This window comes from Podarcis melisellensis (assembly GCF_964234715.1).
Source record: "Podarcis melisellensis genome assembly, chromosome: 4".
In the NCBI taxonomy this organism is placed as follows: Eukaryota; Metazoa; Chordata; class Lepidosauria; order Squamata; family Lacertidae; genus Podarcis; species Podarcis melisellensis.
In genome coordinates, this window is record NC_138531.1 from 99,578,654 (window position 1) to 99,606,289 (window position 27,636).

The window sequence follows — 27,636 nt, forward strand, 5'->3', positions numbered from 1 at the left end:
TATTATTATTATTATTATTATTATTATTATTATTACTGTATATTGGAGTCCCTAAGACTCCAAGGCTCCTTGTCTGCCTCCTTCCAGCAACTCCTGCAGCCAAGCTGGTGCCAAACGTCTTGCTCTTGGGACCACACCAGCGAGGCTGAAAGGGGGGGGGGTCTTGTCATCTAGGCAGCCCAGGATCTCCTGGGACATGCGTCCGCAAGGTTTACTGGCTATGGGCTGGATCACTCCCACATAGATCGTCCGTGACCCAGACTGGCGCAGCGCGATGCTGTTAATTGTGTCTGCGCAGAAGCGGTTTTCGGCTTCTGGACATGCGCAGACGCCATTTCTGGTATCTGTGCATGTGCAGACGCCATTTCCGGCGCCACTCGGCAAGTCCTGGCGCCGTGCTGCACTGCTTTAGCGCAGTGCGCGGGAGACTTGCCAAGCGAGTGGCTCTGTTTGTGGGTGGCTCATGGGCTGGTAAAACTGTCTTCGTGGGCCGCATCCGGCCCATGGGCCGGACATTGCTGACCCCTGTCCTGAGAGGTCACAGCAGTCTGACTTCACCCCTACAGGCACACTCCATTGCCTCTCAAGGCAGACAGATGCCAATATGTTCCTCATCCTTTTTCTGAGGAGCTCAGTGCTCCAGAGGTATGGGGGTTTCACAAGCACCCTGTAAGAGAGAGTGATTGACCCGTGGTCACCCTATGATCTTCATTGCCAAGAATTCGAACTCAGAACCCCGGGACTCTGGCAGCCAGATACCGGCATCACCAGCCCCTCTCAATGTGCTGCGGCGCCACCAAGGCAGATGGCCACAGGGAGGCATGGCAAATTCTGGCGAACCGCAGACAAACGGACGTGCAGGTTCCATTTTGGGGTGAGACCACACGCACCAAAGTGAGGAAGGGGAAATCGTTTTAGCATCCTCTTTTCTGCAGAATCTTGCAACGTTTGAAAGAGCAGTGGGAAAACAATGTAATGCAACGTAAGTCAGCCTCCTGGGAAGAAGGAACAGCCACCGTTCTTTGGAGGAACCGATGCAGTTTCAAAAGCTAGCACTGCTCGGTTTCTGTTTTCGTAAAGACATTGCAAAGATTCTGCAAGGAGGCTGCAATCTTGTATGCATGCACCTGAGAGTTCAGAAAGTCCCATTGAGCTCAGCAAGACTTGCTCCTGACCCAGTATGGATAGGAGCCAGGGTGGTCTAGTGGTTAGAATGTCGGACTAGGACCCAGGAGACACGGGTTCAAATCCTCACTTGTGGACGTGAAGCTCTGTCAGTGCCTCTCAGTATAACCTAGTAGACTTCGATAGCCTGTCAACTTGTCCCACCCTCTTTAAAAGCCTTTCAAGTTGGGGGCCGCCACTGCCTCCTTAACAGCCGAGACCTGTAGGGAAAGAGCTGGTCTCACAGGTATTTGGGGATTGATGTGAGTTGGAGTCGAGCAGCAGCTTCTGCATCCCGATTTAAACTACTGCTTCCGTCCATTGATTCCGGTTGGTGTGCTCTGTGTAATAATAGTAATAATAATAATAATAATAATAATAATAATAATAATAATAATAATTTATTTGTACCCCACCCATCTGGCTGGGTTTCCCCAGCCACTCTGCGTGGCTTCCAACAAGGATTAAAAATACATCAAAATGTCAAACATTAAAAGCTTCCCTAAACAGGGCTGCCTTCAGATGTCTTCTGAATGTCAGGTAGTTGTTTATCTCTTTGACATCTGGTGGGAGGGCGTTCCACAGGGAGGGAGCCACCACCAAGAAGGCCCTCTGCCTGGTTCCCTGTAGCTTTGCTTCTCGCAATGAGGGAACCGCCAGAAGGCCCTCAGAGCTGGACCTCAGTGTCCGGGCAGAACGATGGGGGTGGAGACACTCCTTCAGGTATACTGGACTGAGGCCGTTTAGGGCTTTAAAGCCCAGCACCAGCACTTTGAATTCTGCTCGGAAATGTACTGTGTATGACCAACATTGCTGTTATTGATACATCTTTCCCTTACCATTCCTCTAAGGAGCTCAAGATGGTGTGAAAACTTCCCTGCCCGGTCTTTGAGCCTCACAACAACCCTGTGAGGGAGACTAGGTGTGTTGAGAGACGGTGCATAGCCCAAGGTCACCCACTGGGCTCCATGGCTGTGTGGGGATTCGAACTCTGCTCTCCCAGGCACTGGCGGAGGAAGGGGGCGGGGGGAGCGGGCTGCTCCAGGTACCATTCCGGGGGGTTGCTATTGCGGCTGTCTCCCCGGATGCGCAATGCGCGCCACCCTGCACCGGCCACCATGCCCCCGCGGGCAGCGTGCCACACCTACGGGATATGCGCCAGCCATGCCCCCGCCTGTTCTCCACCCCCGGTGCCCCCACGTCTCCCAGATCCCAGTGTGACACTCTAACCCTTTGGTTCTCAAACATTTTTCTCTGGGCCATACTTTCAGAATAAAAATTTGCTCGCCTCACGCCGAATTTTTTGCGGATAAGAAATGCACCGGAAAACAAAAAGGAACGACTGAATTTTATAACCTAGAACATGATGACTTTAAAATACAATCATGGGGCACCCAGGAAGTATAAAACAAGGCATCTACATAAGAACAGGAATCAGTCCCAAAGTATAATTAAAAAGAAGCCTCTTACAGATGTACTTTAAGTATTTTGACACTAGAGATTGCCCTTCAATTTTACCACTGGACTTGCCGTTCTCTCCTGCCACACCCTTGGAGAACCTGCTCTAACCACTGTCCTGCGCTGCATCTCATAACCAAAGAGTTTTTTCTTCCGCGCTTGCCCCAGGCTGTGGCCACCCAGAAGGTTTTGGTGTCTGGCCCAGATTTGGTGCTGGATCTCAGCATCCTCTCTCCAGCTGCCTCTTTGCCTTGGGTAAAGGGACCCCTGACCATTAGGTCCAGTCGTGGCCAACTCTGGGGTTGTGTCGCTCATCTCGCTTTATTGGCCAAGGGATCCGGCGTACAGCTTCTGTGTCATGTGGCCAGCAGGACTAAGCCGCTTCTGGCAAACCAGAGCAGCACACGGAAACGCCGTTTACCTTCCCGCCAGACCTATTTATCTACTTGCACTTTGAAGTGCTTTCGAACTGCTAGGTTGGCAGGAGCAGGGACCGAGCAATGGGAGCTCACCCTGTCATGGGGATTCGAACCACCGACCTTCTGATTAGCAAGTCCTAGGCTCTGTGGTTTAACCCACAGAACCACCCTACTGAGCAGTGAAAAGCGTGTGAGGATGGCCACTGCGAGCAACTTTCGAACGGACCCTTTTTATATCCAGCTAGGCTGCCTGAGCATCTTAAAAAGTAGAGACATCACCTTGCCAACAAAGGTCCGTCTAGTTAAAGCTATGGTTTTCCCAGTAGTGAAGTATGGAAGTGAGAGCTGGATCATAAAGAAGGCTGATCTCCGAAGAATGGATGCTTTTGAATTATGGTGCTGGAGGAGACTTTTGAGAGTCCCATGGACTGCAAGAAGATCAAGCCTCTCCATTCTGAAGGAAATCAGCCCTGAGGGCTCACTGGAAGGACAGATCCTGAAGCTGAGGCTCCGATACTTTGGCCACCTCATGAGAAGAGAAGACTCCCTGGAAAAGACCCTGATGTTGGGAAAGATGGAGGGCACAAGGAGAAGGGGACGACAGAGGACGAGATGGTGGGACAGTGTTCTCGAAGCTACCAGCCTGAGTTTGACCCAGTGGCGTAGCGTGGGGGGTACAGGGGGGGCTGGCCGCACCAGGCGCAACATCTGAGGGTTAGGGTTAGGGGGCGCAAATCCACGGGTTAGGGGGCACAAATTACTTGCCTTGCCCCGGGTGCTCACAACCCACGTTACGCCACTGGTTTGACCAGACTGCGGGAGGCAGTGGAAGACAGGAGTGCCTGGCCCAGGGGGGTCACGAAGAGACAGGCACAACTAAACGACTAAACAGCAACAAGGCTGCCTGAGACCCGGAGTTTGCACACGAGCCCAAGCTGTGGCCGGTTCCCTCCTAGCGCTGGAGCATGCATGCGGGTAGGCCTGAGCGTCATCCAAACACCATCTCAAGTAGCTGTTTTATCCCTTCCAAAACTGCACCTGTGCATATTTCTACCCAATGCAGAATCATGCCGCAATAAGATGACTCTGCACTGCAGCAAAAGAACGTTATTAGAATCCTAGAACTGTAGCGTGGGGAGGGGTTCCCAAAGGTCCTCTAGCCCAACCCCTTGCAATGCAGGAATCACAGGTAAAGGATCCCTGACAGGCGGCTGTGCAACCTCTGCTCATTCTTCCCCCACCTCTAAAACTTGCACTAGTCCAGATGTAGCTAAAGTCACTTGTCGTATTTTTTGCTGCAAGGCGGTTTGCCCCGTTCGTCCTGCGTGCAAGCATCCAGTGCTCTGTGCGGCTTCGTAACCATGGCAACCGGTCCAAATGAATCGGCAGGATCCGCTCAGCCCTCTGCTAGATTGGGGAGAGGTTTTTTTATTCAGTGAGTGACTTCGTGTACCTCCTTGTCCTCTGGGCTCTTTTTACGGCTTATGAAATTACAAAACGCAGGCCAAGGTTTCTGACAATAAAACCAGTTATAAGCTACACAAAACAACAGCGGGAGAGAGGGCCATGTAGAATGCAGAATAATCGCAGCAGCATAAAACCAGCTTTACTAGCAAGGGGGAAGAAGTTGGGGGAAGAATTTTTTAAAGCACCAGGCGAATATGGCCATTGTTAAGTCTGGGAGAATAAAAAGTTCTTATTGCAAAAAAGGGCACATGTGTCGTGGCAATTATAGCAATGAACAATTGGAAAGTGAAATACTGTATCCAGCTATTATGGGTTGTAGCTTTGATTCCATCCATAGCTCATTGTTTTGGCTCCTTACATCTCCTGTTGTTGTTGTGTTAGCCTGTTCAACAATAAACAGCCTCTTGCTCTGGGCCTACAAAGTAAGTCATTTTGCGTTGTATGAAATAAGAACCTGCATTGCAGAGGGTTGGACAAGATGACCCTTGGGAGGTACATACGGTACCTATAATTCTATGATACTAAGAACTTAAGACCAACCATGGCTGTTAAAGGCTGAGCTGGCATGAAGTCAGATCTATCTATATATGAATTTTCTATTGTCCTAAATCAGCATAGATCTGATTTAGTGTGTTAATGAGACTTTAGTAAAGAAGAGTCATGTTTTGATAATTTTGTATTGATTTGAAATACAGTGGTGGAAAAAGTTTCCCATTTGGAAACTCTAAAATATTAGATTGCGGGTGGGGGTGGGGGCGCTCAATCAAGTTCACTTGCAAAAAATGTCTCCTCAGGAGTAAGTTCCATTGAGTTAAATCGGCTTCCGTGCTGGTAAATGGATATAGGATTGCAGCTTTGGTGGGGTTTCAGTGTTAGGTTTGAACAAATTCAGAATTTTACTTGGCTTTTAAAAATTATAATTCTTGCAGCTACTTTAAGCATTTTCCTACGTTAGATTTCAAAAGGGGGAAAAAAAGAGGATTGAAAACTGTTAACGCACCAATTTTGCAATGCCTGAAGAGCTGAGCACACAATTATATTTGCTTCCTAGCAATAGGCACCTGGAAAAAGTTAATCATCAATTTGATTTAGATTTGACTGCTCTGTTTGACCTGCATTGTGTTCTATTCACCAAGCAACCTGTTAATTTATGAAACAATCAGGGCCGGTGTTATGTACTGAAGTTCTCACCCTGGGCCAGCAGGGGGATACTGTCGATAGTTATGCAAATAAGGGATTGAAAGTGATGTTCAATGATTGGATAGTTTTAGAAAATTGTTACAGTTACCGTATTTTTTGCTCTATAGGATGCACTTTCCCCCCTCCAAAAATGAAGGGGAAATGTGTGTGCGTCCTATGGAGCGAATGCAGGCTTCAGGCAGCTATCCGCAAGCCTTCTGAGTGCGGCAGGAGTTCCCGCTCGCTGTCTTGGCTTCTTTGCTCTTTGGGGCTCTTTGGGGCTAAATTTTTATTTCTCCCCCCCCCCAAAAAAAACTAGGTGCGCCCTATGGTCCGGTGCGCCCTATGGAGCAAAAAATATGGTACATTGTACTGGAGCTCTATATAAGCAGGCTGACTGAACCCTTCAGTTCAGTTCTGTCCCGGCCTGTGAATAAACAAGAGCTGTTTGAAGAATCGCTGTGTCGTCTGATATGTTCACCCACAACTTAACAGCTGGATTTAGGTTTGACGAGGCCCTAAACTGCTGAAGGTAATGGGGCCCTTTATATGGCAGGCGGGGGCCCATTACTTACATCATAGGAACCTACACAACATAAAATACTGTTGCTGTATGTAGGTTTGATTTTATTTGTTTTTTATCTTATATTTTGGAAATGTACATCCAGGTTTTTTTTCCTTAAAATTTTTTGGGGCCCCAAGAGAGTGGGGCCCTAAGCGATAGCTTGTTTAGCTTATACGTAAACCAAGCACTGGGAAACAATGCATTTCTAAAAGTAGAATATCTTTGGCAGAAAAAATACGATGGGAAAGTCTTCCGTCCTGCATCTCTGCCAGTGGGAGATGTGTTGCCGTAAATTCTCCAGGAATCTTATTCTCTGGTCTTCCCTTTCATAGCATCCATCTTCTTTATTTTCTTGTAGATAACAAGCTCTTGGAAAAATCCAACCTGGAAAACCTCACTGCAAAGCTGCAAGCAAAATCTCTGGATAACTTGCGAGGATTCCCCCCCAGGTATCAAAACCTCAGTTCTCTCCCTGTCTTTGTGTCAATATGTAGTTTAGCCACTGGGCAGTCCTGGCTTTAGTGGGTAGGAGTCTGGAGTTTCCTGTTGCTGTTCTGCTCTGTTTTTCTTATTTTTCTTTTTCTTGCTTCCTGTGACACCCGCGCTGGGCGATGGTTGGCAGGCTCAGAGGCCCCTTCTCTCTTCCCCCTCATGATGACTGTGCAGGAATTTTACTCGGTTGTGGAAGTAAGCACACAGGCAACTTGTCTTGGCACCGCACAGGACCAAAATAACTCAGAATAGCAGCAGCTGTGCCTTGCACGTTTACAATGGGCGCTTTTCCCCATTTGCACAAGTCTTGCAAGGCTAATTCAGCTCTGCCTCCCTCCTGGGCAGAATCTGTGCTGAGTCAGGGACCTTGGCAGTACCAGGGTTGCCTTGGGAGGGTGTGCGTTCAAATTCTGCTGGCTGCAGATTAGTAGTAGCACATCTGAATTTCCTTCTCATGCACCCAGTCCGAGTGCTAAGTAGGGCTGGGCGATATCTGGTTTTCAGTATCTTGATATATTCCCAGTGTTATGAGAATTGTAAGGTCTAAGATATAAAATAAATGTTCATAAATGTACCCAGCAAACACATGTATAAATATATAAACCACATGTCTGAAACAGTACAGGAAAACAGTCCCATTTTTACTCTTTCAGTGACCTCAGATATTCCTCTGCGGTTTGGATGGAAATGGGAAAGTCCCCCCCCCCCCAATATTTGTCTCTGTGCTCACAAATCCTGTCTTAAGGGCACATTTGTGTATGAATAGTGTGAGCCTGTGACCTGGACTCAGGAATTAAGTACCATATTTTTCGCTCTATAGGACTATTTTTCGCTCTATAGGACGCACTTTCCCCCCTCCAAAAATGAAGGGGGAATGTGTGTGCATCCTGTGGAGTGAATGCAGGCTTTCGCTGAAGCCTGGAGAGCGAGAGGGGTCGGTGCGCATTTTCTACAATGTATCGCCTAGCCCAAACACACATCATGATTCACGATATATTGTCAGGTAAAAAACTATGAAACTGATATCACTTCAAACCGGTTTTGGATGATACATCAATAGATCACCCAGCCCTAGTGATAAGCGTTTTTTCACTCTCTCAATTCACATAGCACTAAAAGAACCACCTCACTTAGGTTCAATAATAGTTTCTGATCTCTTAACCTCATGCCCCCATTGCAGCCTGCAGGGGCCCGTGTGTCTGTGAGGCTTTTATTTCTTGGGGCAGTGCAAAGAATAGAATATATAAGAACAGAAGAACAGTCCTGTATGCCTGAAGAAGCGTCTCCACCCCCATCGTTCTGCCCGGACACGGAGGTCCAGCTCCGAGGGCCTTCTGGCGGTTCCCTTCCTGAGAGAAGTGAAGTTACAGGGAACCAGGCAGAGGGCCTTCTTGGTGGTGGCCTGTGGAACACCTTCCCACCAGATGTCAAGGAAATAAACAGCTACCTGACTTTTAGAAGACATCTGTTTAGGGAAGTTTTTAATATTTAATGCTGTATTGTGTATTTAATATTTGGTTGGGAGCCTCCCAGAGTGGCTGGAGAAACCCAGCCAGATGGGCGGGCTATAAATAAATTATTTATTATTATTATTATTATTATTATTATTATTATTATTATTATTATTATTATTATAGTTTTCTGGATCAAGCCAGTGGCCCATCTAGTCCAGCATCCTTGCCTCACAGTGTCCAACCAGAAAGAGGGAACATGCAGGTTTCTCACACAAGGAAGAAGTATAGTGTTTGTATATTTTCCTCAGGTCTTACCACTGCTAGAAACTTTCCCTTTTTCAAAGGAAATCTGGGTGTCTGAGGTTTTTGGTTCATCTGGGGTCGAAGGGGGCGGTTTTCTCCCACCCAGACAGCCGCACCCAGTGTGTGTGTGTGTATGTGTGTGTGTGTGTGTGTGTGTGTGTGACGCTGGAACTGAATCAATTAAATTGATTGGCAACAGATTTTGCACAGACAAAGGGAAGCCTGTCTTCAAACAGCACATAGCGGATGCACGGAATTCACTGGTTAGCAGCTTTGAATTAGAAACAAAAAGGCATTCTCCAGAAGTTGATTTTCCATGCCCAATATTAATTTCCATGACTGCCAGAACTGTGGGGTTCACACAGACTGTTGGTTGCACAGATTAATTCATGGAGCGCGGATCTGGGAGCCTTGCTGTCTGAACAAAGCCTCTATTTTTTAAGGCAAAGTGCCTCTGGGTACCAGTTGCCAGGGAATCTGATGGGGAGGGTTTGTTGCTTCCAGCCCTGCTTGCGGGCTTCTTCATGCGGTGCGTGGTTCAACTGTGGAACTCCCTGCCACAGGAGGCAGTGATGGCAACCAACCTGGATGGCTTTTAAAGAGGATTGGACAAATTCACAGAGGGCTATTGATGACCAGTGGCTACTCTGATTCTCTCATCTGAATTTGCTTGTGTTTTTGCAGACCCGTCCAGGAGACCACTGACTGCTTCTTGGGTGCAGTCTTGGGCTCTGCAGAAACAACAGAGACCCTGAAGGGGATTCATGAGAGACATTTGGCGGAGCTGGAAAGCATCAATGGGGAGGTAAGCTGACACAGGATTGGGCCTGGGAATTTGGGAGAGACACCTCTCCCACATCCAAGGAACAGGAGAGGTCAGGGTAATGGGACAGAAGGGGTAAGCAGAATTATTCATTGGTCCATCACCCAGTGCCGAATTTACATATAAGCTAAACAATCTATAGCATGGGTAGGCAAACTAAGGCCCAGGGGCCGGATCCAGCCCAACCGCCTTCTCAATCCAGCCTGCAGACAGTCCGGGAATCAGTGTGTTTTTACATGAGTGGAATGTGTGCTTTTATTTAAAATGCATCTCTGGGTTATTTGTGGGGCATAGGAATTCATTCATTTACCCCCCCCTCAAAAAAAGTATAGTCCGGCCCCCCACAAGGCCCCCTGCTGAAAAAGTTTGCTGACCCTTGATCTATACCTTAGGGCCCCACTCCCTTGGGAGCCCCAAAAAATTTAAAGGGAAAAAACCTGGACATTCATTTCCAAAATATAAGATAAAAAACAAATAAACTAAAGCCTACATACAGCAACAGGGTTTTGTGTTGTGTAGGCTCCTATGATGCAAGTACAGTGGTGCCTCGCAAGACGAAATTAATTCGTTCCGCGAATTTTTCCGTCTAGCGAATTTTTCGTCTTGCGAAGCATGAAATCCCATAGGAATGCATTGAAAATCAATTAATGCGTTCCTATGGTCAAAAAAAGTCCAAACAAAGCCAAATTTGGTACATCAAGAGTTTATTAAGTGCTCTTTAAAGTCACACATACTGTAAAGAGCATTTCAAAATTCAAACCCAGAATTTTTTTAAAAAAACAGCAGAGTGGCCCAATGGTCACAGAAAATCATAAAAATGCAGGGGAAAAAACACAAGCTTCCAGATTCTTGCAAACCCCTCCCCAACTGTTCCCCCAGCCACCCAGCACACAGAAATTCAAATCCAGAATTTTTTTAAAAAAACAGCAGAGTGGCCCAATGGTCACAGAAAATCATAAAAATGCAGAAAAAACCCACAAGCTTCCAGATTCTTGCAAACCCCTCCCCAACTGTTCCCCCAGCCACCCAGCACACAGAAATTCAAATCCATAATTTTTTTAAAAAACCAGTAGAGTGGCCCAATGGTCACAGAAAATCATAAAAATGCAGAAAAATACAGACAAGCTTCCAGATTCCTGCAAACCCCTCCCCAACACCAAGTCCTTGAATTCCAAACACCCCAACCCAAAATCCAACCCCCCCAAAAAAAGTTTTAAAAGCTTAACTTACCAAATGGCTGCAAAAGAAGTTTTGGAAAAGCTTCAAAAATCACCAAAGTCTTTAAAAACCTCAAAAAAGGCTACTATGTACACTGCGTTCTATGAGTTGCTCCCCAAAGTCAAGTCGCAACTGTATTAATGGTGTTAAGAGAAAAGAAACAAACTTGCAAGACGTTTTCGTCTTGCGAAGCAAGCCCATAGGGAAATTCGTCTTGCAAAGCAGCTCAAAAAACGGAAAACCCTTTCGTCTAGCGAGTTTTCCGTCTTGCGAGGCATTCGTCTTGCGAGGCACCACTGTAATGGGCCCCGCATGCTAGCCTGCTCCCTAAAATATCCCTGGTTTGCTCCTTTCTATATATTGGGTGCCTACATTCTGCATGGACTGGCTGTAACAGTTACTTTGATAAAATACATATTTTGTTATGTGCAAATGACTTTAGATACCTATTAGATCCATGAATTACCATCTAGCGTATATTCAACACAAAAAACCGACAATTTGTTGTTGACAAAGGACAGCTGGACATAGAAAGGGCCCCATTACCTTCAGGAGCTGAGGGCAGGCACCCCCAAACTCGGCCCCCCCAGATGTTTTGGGACTACAACTCCCATCATCCCTAGCTAACAGGACCAGTGGTCAGGGATGATGGGAATTGTAGTCCCGAAACATCTGGAGGGCTGAGTTGGGGGATGCCTGACTTAGGGCCTCATCAACCCTAAATCCGGCCCTGCCATCGCCCATTCCAGCTTCTTGTTTGCCCTGATGCCGTCACCTTATCCAGGATGTCTCCCCTCCCAAGGCATGATCCAGTCTTTCATTGAAGGAGAAGCCTGCAGACCAGCTGACCAGGGGACCCCTCTCTGTTCTTTTCCAGCTTGCCTACAGCATCTATGAATGGAACTTGCAGCTCCAAGCGAAAGATGCCGAACTGGAGGAACAGAGGGGCAGGTAACGTTCCTCCGTCCGGCTGCTTCTATGGCGCAACGCCTCTTTTCGATTCTTTCTTTCTTTTTTTTTGGTGGGGGCAATGGTCGGAGAAGTTCTACCCTTCAGGTCCAGGACAGACATAATACAGTGGTACCTCGGGTTATGTACTTAATTTGTTCTGGAGGTCCGTTCTTAACCTGAAACTGTTCTTAACCTGAAGGACTACTTTAGCTAATGGAGCCTCCTGCTGCTGCTGCGCTGCCGGAGCCCGATTTCTGTTCTCATCCTGAAGCAAAGTTCTTAACCTGAAGCACTATTTCTGGGTTAGTGGAGTCTGTAACCTGAAGCATATGTAACCTGAAGCGTATGTTGCTTCAGGTTGAGCATTTTCGGGTTGCGCTCCGTGGCAACCCAGAAGTAACAGAGCGCATTACTTCTGGGTTTCGCCGCATGCGCAGAAGCTCAAAAGGACGTCACGCACATGCGCAGAAGCGGGTTGCGTTCGCTTTAGGGTGTGAACAGGGCTCCGGAACTGATCCCGTTCGCATCCAACGTAATCCTTTGGGAGCCAGGTATGCAAGGCTGGGGGACGACCGCGATTTATCAGTTCCGCTTCCGAGTGGGAGCGGGTTGCGCTCTGGCTACCATGTCCCACCCCTGCCTCAGCGTGGGGCGGGGTAGCATCCCGCTGAGGGTGTCCCGGCCACGCCATTTGCCAGACGGCCAATTAGGATGCTGTGGGGGGCGTGGCCAGGGCCAATTTAAACCGTGGCTTGACTCGGGAAGCTCCTCTTTCAGCCTCGCGCCGCGGATCTCCCGCCCTCCACCCTCTTTTAGGTAGGGTCGCTGGCCTTGCTATGGACTTCGGTTGGTCACCACTGAGGGGCCTGGGAGGACATTTTCCCACTTGGTAAATCGGCACCAGCCACTTGGTTTTCGCCTACTTTAGAATGTATTTCAATTAACTGAGTGTGATTTTATGTAAACTGTGCTATTTTTACTGTTGTTAGCCGCTCTGAGCCCGGTTTTGGCTGGGGAGGGTGGGATATAAATAAAATTATTATTATTATTATTACCTCATAGCAATCGTCACAACTTTGTAAGGTTTAATGGTTAGGCACTGGAATAGCGGTGTGGCGGGGAGGTAAGGTGGAGCCATCACCTGCCCCTCTATGTGTGAGGGTATTCTGTTAAAGCAGTGTTTCTCAACCTGTGGGTCCCCAGATGTTCTTGGACTACAACTCCCATCATTCCTAGCCAGCATGACCAGTGGCCTGGGATGATGGGAGTTGTAGTCCAACAACATCTGGGGACCCACAGGTTGAGAACCGCTGTGTTAAAGGAATCTGGGAGTGTGGATCTCTTCCGAAGCCCAGGGAGGGGCTAGGGCCATACCACAATCCCAGCGGGAACCCAGGAGATCTTCGAGTCGATCCGCATCAGCTGGGCTCCCCCAACCAGTAGTTTACCCTTCCAGACTTCCTGCAAGGCGAGCAGGAGTCAGATATCGTCTCTTGATGCCAATGCCTAGGCCAATACCCCTCACATTCTGTAACCAATCAAGTTGTGGCCTAAATTTTGGGCATTAACATTAAACTAAATTCTGTGTCCTTGTGCTTTTGTTCTCCTGAGACTGGCTTGGGGGTCTTGAAGTGCAAACCAGTGTTGCCAAATAAAATAAATAATTGGGGGTGGGTGAGGTGGGGGAGCTCCCCACAAATTTTGTTTATTTGTTTGTTGGTTTATTGTGGGCCCCGGTGCATTGCCACTCCCCACCCCCCCAGGCAGTGGCTAAATGTAAGATGTGATGCATAAACTCAAGTAGACAATGATCAGGATGAGAAATGGCCACAACTTTATTGATTACAGATACAGGTGGATTTTTGGCTCAGTCATTGGGTAAATATATCCATTCCAGCCCACCCAGACAAAACACAATATAGTCATACCTCGGGTTGAAGTTGCTTCAGGTTGAGCATTTTTGGGCTACGCTCCACGGCGACCCAGAAGTAACGGAACATGTTACTTCCGGGTTTCACCGCTTGCGCATGAGCATACTGTCAAAATGACGTCACGCGCATGCGCAGAAGCGGCGAATCGCGACCCGCAGACATGGGTTGCGTTCACTTCAGGACACGAACGGGGCTCCGGAACGGATCCCGTTTGTATCCAGAGATACCACTGTAATGATTTAATTTTGAAAAGGTAAGGAGACTCAGACCAGGGAGAAGAGTCGGCGGAAGAAGATTGGAAGAAATTTAAAGACTATTTACAGAAACATTGCAAATTAATGAATGTTAGAATGATGTTGGATAGAAATTAAGTGGTTTCCAGCTGTAATGTCTTAAGAGAATATGGGGAAAAAAAGGTTTAGAATTGGGTTAATAATTTATTGATAAGGATTTGCTGAACTAACAATTTGAATTGGAATACAAAAAAGGGAGGTATGAGGAGGTCTGGGAAATAAGTTAATGGAAATAAGTAACGGAAATTTTGCGTGTTTTTTTTTTAATTATTTTCATTTTTGTATTTCTGTTATTTTCTTTTTTCTTTTTGATTTTTATTGTACTATTATTGAAAACTTCAATAAATATTCTTAAAAAAAAGAAAAGGTAAGGAGACTCAGTTCCCCCAAATTCCAGCTCAAAAAAACCCCCTCCCTGCCTCCACATGTGATGGCAACAGTGCTTCCTTGAAATCACAGGAGGGGAGAGTTGCTCCTGTGTTCGAATCCTGCTTGCGGGTTTCCCATAATGGGCCCCTGGTTGGCCCCTAGGAGAACCGGATGCTGGGCTGGAAGGGCCTCGTCCAGCTGGTTCTTCTGACGCCCTGCCTTCCTTCAACCTTTGCTTTGGTCTGCCCCAGGCTGGCCGGTCTGAGTGGGCACGTCTCTGAGCTGGAGGCCGAGCATCGCCTGCTGCGGGAGCAGGTGGAGGAGCTGAGCCGCAGGACCGTCGCCATGAAGGAAGACTACGATTCTCTGCACCAGCGCTACCTGCAGCAGGACGGGGAGTTCCGCCGGGCGGCCGAGAGAGGCCTGGAGCTGCTCAGGTGCTTCATGCAGAAGAAAGCGGAGGCCGCCGAGCACAGGAACAAAGCCCTTGAGAGGTGGGCGACCCCCCCACGCGAAACAGGGAGGGCGGTCAGGGCGTGGGGGGCAGCAGCGGTTCAGATCCGGAGAGTCTGGAATAGGGGAAGTGTGGGCTGAAGTGCCCCCTGCTGGCTGAATGAATGAATCTTTATTTGCGTCAGCCATCAGCCATAGCAATAAAACGAGAATACAATATTCAAAGAATAGAAAGAAAAAGGCAAGTACTGTATTTTTCGCTCTATAAGACGCACCAGACCACAAGACGCACCTAGTTTTTGGAGGAGGTAAACAAGAAAAAAATATTCTGAATCTCAGAAGCCAGAACAGCAAGAGGGATCGCTGTGCAGTGAAAGCAGCAATCCCTCTTGCTGTTCTGGCTTCTGGCATAGCTGCGCAGCCTGCATTCGCTCCATAAGACGCACACACATTTCCCCTTTTGAGGAGGGAAAAAGCGAGTTTTATAGAGCAAAAAATACGGTACATAAAACACATTTTAGGGTTTTGAATCCGTAGTCAAATAGTGGATCTTATTCTGATTGCCCCAGCTAAAAACCTTGCCACCTTTGCTGTCACCTGCTCATCTTGATCTGCCAAGAGAAAGGACACTGTGACAGTGGCTGGGCGAACCGGAATGGACAATAAAATAGGGGTGATAAGTCTTTATAAAGAGTGCAAGCCAGAAGGGCATGCGCCACCGATTCGTCACTGCCATCTCCACAGGGACATAAGCATTTTTTGTGTAGAATCTGTTGGAATCGTCCCTCGAGTACAGCCCAGGGCAATACATACAATCTTGCGAAAGTAAAAGCAACCCCCTTCTGGCTGTTTGCAGGAACAGTCTTTGTGTCGCAAATGGGATAAGATTGGGGAGGTGTCAGATGCTGACTCTGTCAGCACCAAAAGATACACGTCCCGAATTTCATCAGGGTTTTGAAATGCTGTCTTTGATCAGTGAGAAACTCTAGGGTTTAACTTGCCCCAAGTTTGGTTTCCTTGGAATAAAGATGACGGCATCTTTAGGATACAGTTATACCTTGGAAGTTGAACGGAATCTGTTCCAGAAGTCCGTTTGACTTCCAAAACGTTTGGAAACCAAAGCATGGATCCTAGAACAATAGGCAGGTTTCTGCCTTCTGGGATCCTACCTGCCTATTGTTCTAGGATCCAAGCTCAGTACATAACCCGTGACCTCACCCCATCCTTGACAGAAGCACAGCCCTGTCTCCCAAAAGGACCAGGAAAATCTAGCAAGCAGGACGTATGGAAGAAGCATCTCTTGCACACCCCCTGATCCCCTTCCTCTCCTTGCAGGGCAAAGCAAGACCGGCTGGCCAAGGAGCTGAAGAAGGCAGCGAGGACCCCGGTTGGCATTAAGGGGTAAGTCATGCTTGTGGGTCCTCAAAGATCTTCGGATAATAAGAATAAGGATGATAATAATAATGATAATAATGATGATGATGATGATGATAATAATAATAATAATAATAATAATAATAATAATAATAATAATAATAATATAATATAATAATAATAAAATTATTTTATTATTTTACCCTGCCCATCTGGCTGGGTTTCACCAGCCACTTTGAGTGACTCCAAACAGAATATTAACAACAACAACAACAACAACAACAACAACAATAATAAGAAGAAGATAAAACATCAAACATTAAAAACTTCCCTAAACAGGGCTGCTTCAGATGTCTTCTATTTTTTTTAAAAAAAGATATTTATTAAAGTTTTACAAAGAGAAAGAAGTTACAGAAGAAAAAAGAAAAATAAAAAAGTAAAAAATACATAGAAAAAATGCAAAATACAGAAAAAATAAATAGAAAACAATCTAATCTTTTCATATCTTATATTTCATTTACTTGTTTCCCTGACCTCCTCACACCTCCCTTTTTTGTATTCCAGTTCGCATGGTTAATTCAGCAAATCCTTTCCCTCTTTGTTTTTATCTTAATTCTATATCTTAACATATTATAGCTTTATATTTTCATCCGTTATCAATCCATTTTTACATGTTCTTTTTAACCTTGTTGCTAAGACCGCTTCATTTCAATCCGACATCATTTTAACATTCATTAATTTTACAATGTTTCTGCAAATAGTCTTTGAATTTCTTCCAGTCTTCTTCCACCAACTCTTCTCCCTGGTCCCGGATTCTGCCAGTCATTCCCGCCAGTTCCATATAGTCTATCACTTTCATCTGCCATTCTTCCGGGGTGGCTGCTCCAGATGTCTTCTAAAAAGTTTATTTCTTTGACATCTGATGGGAGGGCATACCACAGGGCGGGCGCCACTACCGAGAAGGCCCTCTGCCTGGTTGAAAGGCAGAATATTTATCTATATCTCTCTCTATATCATCTATATATCATCTATCTATCTGTCCATCTATGTAATCTATCTAGCCTCATCTTCCCTGTCCCCCTCTCCTCTTGGTTGAGCTGAAACAAATTGTTGGGCTGGCCACCGAAATGTTTGTATATAAACCTGGTGATGATGCAGAGGGAGCTGCAAAGAGCCTGAGTTAATTGGTACGTTGATCGTTGTGTCCCCAGGGCTGCTGGCTAATTAAATACCCAGGGGGGAGGGAGAGAGCAAGACTGCTGCTGAAATGTGCAATCTTGGCCCCATGCTCCTCATGCTGAGCGCAACACCTTTCCGCCAAGACCTAAAATGCTCCAAGGCTGCTAAGTGGCAGTTTGCTGTCTCCGAAGACAGCCGGTTTGTCGATGTCCCTCCAGGTGGCCTCTGGGACGAAGAGACCTTTTCCTGTCATTAGGAAGGCTTGGGGAATTCCCTCTGGCTTGATCTGTACCTCCCAGACTATGTGTGCAGATCTGGAACTTTAAAAATTGTCTCTTATGAAAGTATATAAGTGAAATTAGGGACGCGGGAGGTGCTGTGTTCTAAACCACTGAGCCTCTTGGGCTTGCTGATTGGAAGGTCGGCGGTTCGAATCCCCGTGACCGGGTGAGCTCCCGTTGCTCGGTCCCTGCTCCTGCCCACCTAGCAGTTTGAAAGCACGTAAAAGTGCAAGCAGATAAATAGGTACCCCTCCGGCGGGAAGGTAAATGGCGTTTCCGTGCACTGCTCTGGTTCGCCAGAAGCGGCTTAGTCCTGCTGGCTACATGACCCGGAAGCTGTACGCCGGCTCCCTTGGCCAGTAAAGCAAGATGAGCGCCGCAACCCCAGAGTCGGCCACGACTGGACCTAATGGTCAGGGGTCCCTTTACCTTTATCTATAAGTGAAATTATTATTCCAATACATAGATATTTATTTGCAAGCTATCATATATATATATATATGTGTGTGTGTGTGTACACACACACATACATACAGTATTTTTCTGTGTATAACACGCCTCCATGTATAAGACGCCCCCTATTTTTGGGGACTCTAAATGAAGAAAATGGGGGAAAATTGCCCCATGTATAAGATGACCCCCCTTTTCTTAACATAATTTTTAAAGAAAAATACACAGAAAAGTACGGTGTGTGTGTGTGTGTGTGTGTGTGTATGTGTGTGTGTGTGTGTGTGTGTATATATATACACACACACACACACACACACACGCGCAATGCAAATATTATTATATTTCCAGATTTGGAACTTGGTTATCCACCAGCTGATACACTTCCTGAATGCACCGACACATTTTTTTAACTTTTAATAATAATAATAATAATGGACTAGGATCTGAGAGACCCAGGTTCAAATCCCCACTCTGCCACCGGGTGGCCTCTCACTCCCTCTCAGCCTAACCTACCTTACAGGGTTGTTGTTGCTGTTGGGGGAATTAAATAGGGAGAACCGTGTTCCTCGAGGTGATCTGTAAATGCAATAAATTCATTAAAATATTGTCGCTCTTGCTCTTGTGCTCCCTAATTTTCTGCACTTCTTCTCTTCGCCAGAGAGCCAGAAGAAGGGAAGGCTGATGAGCAAAAGATGCTCCCCAGGGACGCCCAGGAGGAGCCTGGCGAAAAGATGTGGAAACGGCCCTTTCGGTGAGGCATGAATTGTGGAGCTCAGAGTTTTTGTATTGCTTTTATCGCATTAGCTTCCTTTTAAATTGGTTGGATTTTTGCATCCTTTCCTCCCATCAAAGTCTTGCAGCAACAAGAAGAACGCAGCACATAGAAAATGTGGCAGTTTAAAAAAACATGCTGATAAAAATCACTCATAAAAATCCATCTTAAGAGCCTCCTGCGTTTGAGGGATGGATGCAAAGGCTGCCTTTGGCTTTGCTCTGGAGAGAGTGAAATCCTGTGCAGAATTTCCCCTTAGAATCTCATCCTCACAGGCTGAAAATTTGAGAGGGGCTTAGGCAGGGGCTACATTAGGGGTCAACAAACTTTTTCAGCAGGGGGCCAGTCCACTGTCCCTCAGACCATATATAGTATATTTAGTATATTTTTTTGGGGGGGGGGAAATATATGAACGAATTCCTATGCCCCACAAATAACCCAGAGATGCATTTTAAATAAAAAGACACATTCTACTCATGTAAAAACATGCTGATTCCCAAACTGTCCGCAGGCCGGATTTAGAAGGCAATTGGGCCTACCCATGGGCTACAGGAAGAGCCATCATTTGAGGGGCTTGTCTGTGCATGTTTGTGGCACAGGAAAATTGCGAACTCTTTTTAAAAATAATATTTTATTGAATTTCCATTTTATAATTCGTAAATGCATCCTTATTTTGCACATTACTTTTTGCTCATATGAGCTGGTCGACCCCTCGCCTCCGCCTTGTGGTTACCATAATTCCGTTCAGTATCATTGCATTTGTATCCCTTCCTATTTACCTTTCATCCATTTCAATTATTGCAATTTTAAATAAACATAAAAAGGTAGGAATCATAGACATTGCAAGTCTTCTTAAGGCAATTCTGCTCGTGTTGCTAATTGCAGTTGTTCTTCAAGCATTGTATAAATTCACCCCAGTCTTTTTGGAAAGCTTGATCAACGTTAGTTTTGGATTTTCCTGGGCAGCTTCGCTAGTTGTGCATATTCCATCATCTTCACCTGCCACTCCTCCATCGTTGGTTGCTTCCATTTTGGGGCTAAAAGAGTCCTTGCTGCCGTAGCTGCATACAGAAACAATTTTTGGTCCCTTTTTGGAATTTCTTCCTCTACTTTACCCAGGAGAAATGCTTCTGGTTTTTAAAGAAATGTATTTTACGATCTCTTACGGAACTAGGGAACAGCAGATTCCTCCCGGGTCCACTCTGTGGTTCTGCAGTTCAGCTATGGCACAACTTGCTCTGGCAAGAAAGGAGCTGTTTAGAATGCTGAAAATGAATTTCGCACACATGAGGAACGAGAAACGAAACCCAAACCACTTTCCTGGAAGGAAAAAGTAGTTCTACCTTGTTCACACACTTTTGTCTACTTGAAGAAGCCATGTTCCAATCTGAAAAATACAAATATTTAGGTTACAAAACTATAAAAATAAAGAAAACTTAAGTTTGCAAAACAATAATTACCATGTGGTTAGGGTAGATCAACGTGTCAGTGTCCACTTATCCCCAGTGTAAATATGACATATCGGCAAAAGTCGAAAATTACAAGATAACTATAGCATGTACACAAAAATCGATTTCAGATTTGAAATCAGCATTGAAAGAACATATAAGAACAGTTGAAAAATCTCATGCAACAGAAAATGATATTTTTTTTGGTTCCCCAGTGTAATTCCTGTGTTCATTACTTTTTTCCTCTTGACTTCTTGTTTTAGATCTGCTTCTGCCACTTCCATGACCCTCACCAGATACGTGGGTGTTTTCAAGGGTTTGTTTGAGTAAGTTGGTTGCTCCATTTCTATGCATTCAGGGTTACTTGGGTCTGGAGCGTGTGTCTGAATTGCCCCCAAAGAATCAAGATAAGATCCTGAATCATTTTGATGATACTAGCTTTTTATCTGGACCAACTGTGGGTAAGGTAGCAAACTTCAGTGTTGCACAGATCTCTTCTCTACAGGGATGGAAAATTGAATATATGTGTTGAATATAGGCTATATGGTAATTTATGGACATAATAGGTATCTAAAGTCATTTGCACATCTTGCCATACAACCAGTCCATGCAGAATGTAGGCACCCTATACAGTGGTACCTCGGGTTAAGAGCTTAATTCGTTCCGGAGGTCTGTTCTTAACCTGAAACTGTTCTTAACAAGAAGCACCACTTTAGCTAATGGGGCCTCCTGCTGCTGCCGCTGCTCCGCTGGAGCACAATTTCTTTTCTCATCCTGAAGCAAAGTTCTTAACCCGAGGTACTATTTCTGGGTTAACGGAGTCTGTAACCTGAAGCGTATGTAACCCGAGGTACCACTGTATATAGAAAGGAGCAAACCAGTGATATTTTAGGAGCAGGCTAGCAGGCGGGGCCCATGACTTACATCATAGGAGCCTACACAACACAACAGAACACAAACAAAACAAAACGAAACACTGTTGCTGTATGTAGGTTTTATTTTATTTGTTTTTAATCTTATATTTTGGAAATGTACATCCAGTTTTTTCCCCTTTAATTTTTTTGGGGGCCCCCAGGAGAGTGGGGCCCTAAGCTATAGCTTGTTTAGTTTATACGTAAATCCGGCACTGATTACATAGAGGGCTACCAAATTCATTGTAGCCAAGAGTTTCTGTAGCAATGTCCACCTTCCCTCCCTCCTTCCCACTTCCAGAACTATAGACTTAAAAGTTTACATACCTGAAAGTCAAAACTGGCATTTTACTCCCCACCCCTGTGAAAGATTTGTCACTAGCTTCGTGCATTTTCACAAACTTTCAAATGCACAACCTTCAACTTGTATCCCCTGTCCAGGCAGCCTTCTTCCACGTTTGAAGTTGATCCATTTCCTGGTTCTCAGTTCCTTGTGGTTTTCCCTGAGGTCTCATTCAGAGCAAATAGGGTTCCTGCAGACCATGGTTGTATCCAAAGTGGAACTGGAAACTGTGGCTTGGATGAGGTCTCCAGTGCTTGTTTGCAGGCGAACCAGTTTACTTAATTTGGACGTCCTTCTAAGCAGCTTAGCTGTGTAGCATTTGACTGTCTGAAGACAGAAAAACCTGTGATATTTAATTTGACGTCACAGCAAGTTCAAAATTGCTATGGTTTAGGGAAGTTCCCTGTTTAGGGAAGTTTTTAATATTTGATGTATTATTGTATTTTAATCTTTTGTTAGAAGCCGCCCAGAGTGGCTTGGGAAACCCAGCCAGATGGGTGGGGTATAAATAGTATATTATTATTATTATTATTAGGAATTTGGAAGGAGGGGGAGAGCAAGAAATGCTAGGTGATAATGTCTGTATCCAAGACGGTGCAAAACTTTCACCTGTTAGTTTCAGGATGAAACGCGGGAGCTCCTTCAGCAACCCCTCGGAGGAACGGTACTATTACATTCCCTCCTGTGTGGCTGCCTGCCTTCCGTCAAGAGTGAGCGACGAACAGGTAAATCTGAAATCCCCAAGCACCAGGTGCCACCTCACCTGGGTGAGGAGATTTCACCCCTCCCATACCCAAGAATCTCCTGATCATCTCCTGAGGTCTCTGCTGACTCTACAGAGAGGAGGAGCAATGTACTGCTCTCTACTTAATTAGTCAAGTGAGTGAGTCTCTGTGTGAGAGACAGAGTAAGTCAGTTTGTCGGAGAGTGAGTGCAAGAGATAGTATTTAGAGATAAGATTGCTGCTAAGAGCAGCTGCAGGCACTCAGAGTAGCATTGATGTATGCTCAGAATATTTAGCTCTGTATATAGTTTGTATTATAGCTGTAGTTATAGAATAAAAGAAGATACTTTACAGAGCTGCTCTCCGAGTGGTTTATACTCTGCAAGACTCTGCAAAACGCTGCTGCGCAACGACTGCATTATTGAGACAGTGAATCCGGTGCTCTCAGCTCAAGCTCGCCTAGCCCAGTCGGGGCTGTAGTGCATGAGTCTAGTTGGTACACTGGCTCAAGGGCGATGCTGACACTGGGTGCCACATAAGAAGAGCCTGCTAGATGACTAAAAACAAGTAACGTGTATATAATTGTAAGTGCACAGGGTAAAATAAGACTTGGGAAGGGGGGGTGAGAGAAAAAGGAAAAGGAGAAAGGAAGGAAGGAAGGAAGGAAGGAAGGAAGGAAGGAAGGAAGGAAGGAAGGAAGGAAGGAAGGACACTCATATACAAAACAAAAGCAGAACTTATAAACATTACAAGATTGTTACTGTAGCTAATCCACATTTAACCTAATATAGAAATTAACCCGAAATGTGAGTTGCTGGGAATCGCGGTTGGGGAGAGGGCTCTTGTGTTCGAATCCTGCTTGTAGGCTTCCTGTGGGGGCATCTGGGTGGCTACCCTGAGAACAGGATGCTGGACTAGAAGGGCCATTGGCCGGATCCAGCTGCAGGGCTCTTCTTAATAATTCTTCTTGATAATTTGTGCATCTGGACCCCAGTTGTTTTCCTTGCACACGCTGACAGAAAGGGAACGCGACTGGAGGATGAGTTTGGGTTGCAACTGCCCCACCAGCAGAATTCCCATATATACTACAGAAGAGAAACTTGTTGGACTTCCATGGCACCCCTGCCTGGTCTCAATAATAATAATAATAATAATAATAATAATAATAATAATAATAATAATAATAATTTATTTATACCCCTTCCCTTCCCAGTTCAGAAAACCGGGCACAGGGCGGCTAACAACAAATTTAAAACACTTAATTGATGCAACCAAAAACAGCATAAAATACAGTATAAAATGTGAATAATAAATTCAGAATTCAAAAATCAATTTAGGGGGGAAATCCATCCAATAAACATTCGATGATCACCAGGGCTAACTGGCTAAATTAGTCCTATTTGGGCCAGCGAGGAGACCAGGGGAGAATTAGCTGTGGGATCCCACAACTGGTAATCTTCATAAAAAGGGGAGGGGGAGGGAGGGAAGGAAGGAAGGAAGGAAGGGGAATAAAAGATCAGGCGAAGTTCAAATTGAAAGCCAGGCGGAATAGCTCTGTCTTACAGGCCCTGCAGAAGGAAGTGAAATCCTGCAGGACCCTGGTCTCCTGGGACAGAGCATTCCACCAGGTCGGAGCCATCACTGAGAAGGCCCTGGCCTTGGTGGAGGATAGTCTGACTTCCTTAGGGCCCAGGACCTCTAAACTATGATTATTCATGGACCTTAAGGTCCTCTGCAGGGCATAACAGGAGAGGCGGTCCCATAAATATGAGGGCCCTAAGCCACAAAGGGCTTTAAAGGTCAAAAGCAGCACCTTAAACCTGACCCGATACTCCACTGGGAGCCAGTGCAGCTGGTAAAGCACTGGGTGAATATGCTCCCATGGCAGGGACCCCGTGAGGAGTCTCGCCGCGGCATTCTGCACCCGCTGGAGTTTCTGGGACAGTTTCAAGGGCAGCCCCGCATAGAGTGAATTACAGTAGTCAAGTCTGGAGGTGACAGTCTTGTGGATCACTGTTGCCAGATCAGGGTGGGAAAGGTAAGGGACCAATTGCTTTGTCCTTTTCCCCTTTCTCCAGGAAGGCCACGCCTCAGAAATCAATGCTGCCAGGTTCAGTCCCAATTCATCCGTACTGGCCACTGGCGGGGCCGACAAGCTGATCAGGCTCTGGAATGTGGCAGGAGGTGAGTGGATGCGCAGAGCGGAATTAGTTGACAACTGCACATAGCGGGTGGCACTGTGGTATAAACCACTGAGTCTCTTGGGCTTGCAGATCAGAAGGTCGGTGGTTCGAATCACCGTGACAGAGTGAGCTCCCATTGCTCTGTCCCAGCTCCTGCCAACCTAGCAGTTTGAAAGCACACCTGTGCAAGTAGATAAATAGGTACCGCTGCAGCGGGAAGGTAAACAGCATATCCATGTGCTCTGATTTCTGTCACAGTGTCACATTGCACCAGAAGCAGTTGCTGGCCGCATGACCCAGAAAACTGCCTGCGGACAAACACTGGCTCCCTTGGTCCAAAAGCGAGATGGGCACCACAACCCCATCGTCGCCTTTGACTGGACTTAACCATCCAGGGTTCCTTTACCTTTTACCTTTACCATGATAGGGACATGGGTGGCGCTGTGGTCTAAACCACTGAGCCTCTTAGATTTGCCGATCGGAAGGTTGGCAATTTGAATCCCCGCGACGGGGTGAACTCCTGTTGCTCTTTCCCAGCTCCTGCCAACCTAGCAGTTTGAAAGCACACCAGTGCAAGTAGATAAATAGGTACCACTCTGGCGGGAAGGTAAACGGCATTTCTGTGCACTCTGACTCTCATCACAGTGTCCTATTGCGGTTTAGTCTTGCTGGCCACATGACTCAGAAAGCTGTCTGCGGACAAACACTGGCTCCCTCGGCCTGAAAGCGAGATGAGCGCCACAACCCCATAGTCACCTTTGACTTAACCATTCAAGGGTCCTTTACCATTTTACCTATTGCACACTATTTTATTTTTTAATGTATAAAAGTATTAGAGAGCTCTGCCAGCTGTCTGCTCGGGCTGGCAACTGCCCGGCTCAAATCTCTTGAGATCACGCAAGTGAGTTGCTCCCTCTGCGTTTATAAGAGATTTCTGGCCTCAACTCTAAGCTTTGTTTCCGCACCAGTCTTTTCTTGAGGCTCGTTCATTCCTTAAACGAAACGAAAGGAAACAAACAAACAAACAGAAAGTCTTGCTGATGCACGGAAGTAGAAGCCACATTGGATCTTATCAGGTGTGTGAGAGATTTTGCTTAGCTGAGCTTCAGTTCTGCAGGTGAGATAAGATTTTCACAAGGCAGAGTCGTGGAACAAGGAGAAAAGATCTCAGATCCAGGGTGGGGGAATCTCTCTCTCTTTGGAAAGTGCACTGTCTGCTTCTTGCAGAGTTTCCTGGTGCTTTTTTCCATATTCAGGGAAGTGTCGGTTCTAATTGTTGCTGCTCTAGGTTACCTTGCCTGTTCTGTTTTGCCTTCCTGCAGGCCGAATGGAGAAGATGAAGACACTGGAAGGGGCTAACGGAGGAATCACCAGCGTCGAGTTTGACCCATCGGTGAGTGTGAATCGCAGCAGGGCAAACGCCGCTGGTTGCTTGGAGGAGGCACCGTGGTTTGGGCTTGCCTGGAAGTTGCGCTCCATTTGCAAAGGCCCTTCCCTCCTTGCCTTTTACAGTGGTACCTCTGGTTAAGTACTTACCGTATTTTTCGCCCTATAGGACACACTTTTTCCCCTCCAAAAATGAAGGGGAAATGTGTGTGCGTCCTATGGGGTGAATGCAGGCTTTCGCTGAAGCCTGGAGAGCGAGGGGAGTCGGTGCGCACCGACCCCTCTCGCTCTCCAGGCTTCAGGAAGCTATCCGCTAGCCGTGGGTGACCCAGCTCTCCCAAGGCTAGCGGAGACCTTGCCGGCACCCAGAAGCTTGGGGTGCACTGAGCTCCGCAAGCCCCAAGCTTCGGGATTAGCGCACCGCTCCGCTAGCCGTGGGAAAGCCGCGCGGCTCTCCCACGGCTAACGGAGACCTTCTGGCAGCCAGAAGTTTGGGGCATGCTGAGCTCCGCATGCCCCAAGCTTCGGGATTAGCGCAGCGCTCCACTAGCCGTTCCGGAGGTCCATTCTTAACCTGAAACTGTTCTTAACCTGAAGCACCACTTTAGCTAATGGGGCCTCCCACTGCCGCCGCGCGATTTCTGTTCTCATCCTAAAGCAAACTTCTTAACCCAAGGTACTATTTCTGGGTTAGCAGAGTCAGTAACCTGAAGCGTCTGTAACCTGAAGCGTATGTAACTTGAGGTACCACTGTACTGAACAAGCCAAGTGGTTTATCTAGCCCAGGCACATGCAACTCTATAGAGACTGCGATCTACCCCCAGTATAATAAAACTGGCAGTGATCTACTCATTGTCTTTGCCCATAGCTGTCCAGCTTTATTAGGGTGGGGGGAGCCCACAGTTGGTGAGCTTCTGTTCAGGGGGAGCCCAGAGTTGCTGAGGAGCAACAGGGCAATCTCTTTTTTTACTCCCGTGATCGACCTGGAGAACGCTGTTGATCTACCTGTCGATTGTGGTCGACCGGTTGGACATTGCTGATCTATTATTATTAATAATCTATTATTATTAATAGGGAAACTATTAAGCCAGGATCGAGCCACACTCTGTTAGCATTGTCATTTTGACAGATCAGGTAACAGAAGAAGGAAAAGACCCTCTCTCTGCCATAGTGTGCTGACCTTAAATGCCTAAACGGCCTCAATCCAGTATACCTGAAGGAGCGTCTCCGCCCCCATTGTTCTGCTTGGACACTGAGGTCCAGCTCCAAGGGCCTTCTGGCGGTTCCCTCCCTGCGAGAAGCCACGTTACAGGGAACCAGGCAGAGGGCCTTCTCGGTGGTGGCACCCTCCTTGTGGAATGCCTTCCCATCAGATGTCAAGGAAATAAACTATCTGACTTTTAGAAGACATCTGAAGGCAGCCCTCTTTAGGGAAACTTTTAATGTTTAATAGGTCATTGTATTTAGTGTTTTGTTGGAAGCCGCCCAGAGTGGCTGGGGAAACACAGCCAGATGGGCAGGGTATAAATAATAAAGTATTATTATTATTATTATTATTATTATTATTATTATTATTACCCCTGATATTCAGAGCGTGCAGTGCCCAAATATTATGGAAGGGCTGAACTCCTGGTGTGAGACAGTTTCCAGTGGGGGCTCTTTGGAAAGGGGTGTTTCCTGCCCACGTCCACCAGGGGGCAGCAGGGGGCTTCCTGCGGAGGCTGTTGCCATGCCAACGCGGTCCTTTGCAATCATCATTCCCACCCCACCAAAAGAGATTTCTGGCCCTCCTAAGATAAGAACCAAAGGCAGGGAGGATGTGGGGCTCCCCACTGGCCAGCTGCAGCCGCCTGGCGGAAGGGACTGCAGAATGAGCTTTTCCAAGCTCATTAGTGGGATGAATGGCCGTCCCAAAAGTCAAAAAAATGCTAGGCCAGGCATGTCCAAAGCCTGTTTCGGGGGCCGAATCCAGCCGGTGGCCAGTTTAATCCGGCCCCTGCAGCAGTTTACAGTTTATTTCCTGGGGTAAAATCCTACAAAAAGGTT

The 27,636-nt window shown here is 46.6% G+C and overlaps 1 protein-coding gene across 1 annotated transcript in view; it reads left to right on the plus strand.

Annotated features, from left to right (window-relative positions):
- The window catches only part of ATG16L2 (autophagy related 16 like 2), a 50,520-nt gene that overhangs the window by 5,595 nt on the left and 17,289 nt on the right, over nt 1-27,636 (plus strand). Inside the window, exons 2-11 of the mRNA XM_081909859.1 lie at nt 6,611-6,701; nt 9,186-9,306; nt 11,420-11,493; nt 14,338-14,580; nt 15,875-15,940; nt 18,482-18,574; nt 20,307-20,369; nt 21,914-22,022; nt 24,100-24,205; nt 25,527-25,597. Coding sequence (XP_081765985.1) covers nt 6,611-6,701; nt 9,186-9,306; nt 11,420-11,493; nt 14,338-14,580; nt 15,875-15,940; nt 18,482-18,574; nt 20,307-20,369; nt 21,914-22,022; nt 24,100-24,205; nt 25,527-25,597 — 1,037 coding nt within the window. The remainder of the gene's footprint in view (nt 1-6,610; nt 6,702-9,185; nt 9,307-11,419; nt 11,494-14,337; nt 14,581-15,874; nt 15,941-18,481; nt 18,575-20,306; nt 20,370-21,913; nt 22,023-24,099; nt 24,206-25,526; nt 25,598-27,636) is intronic.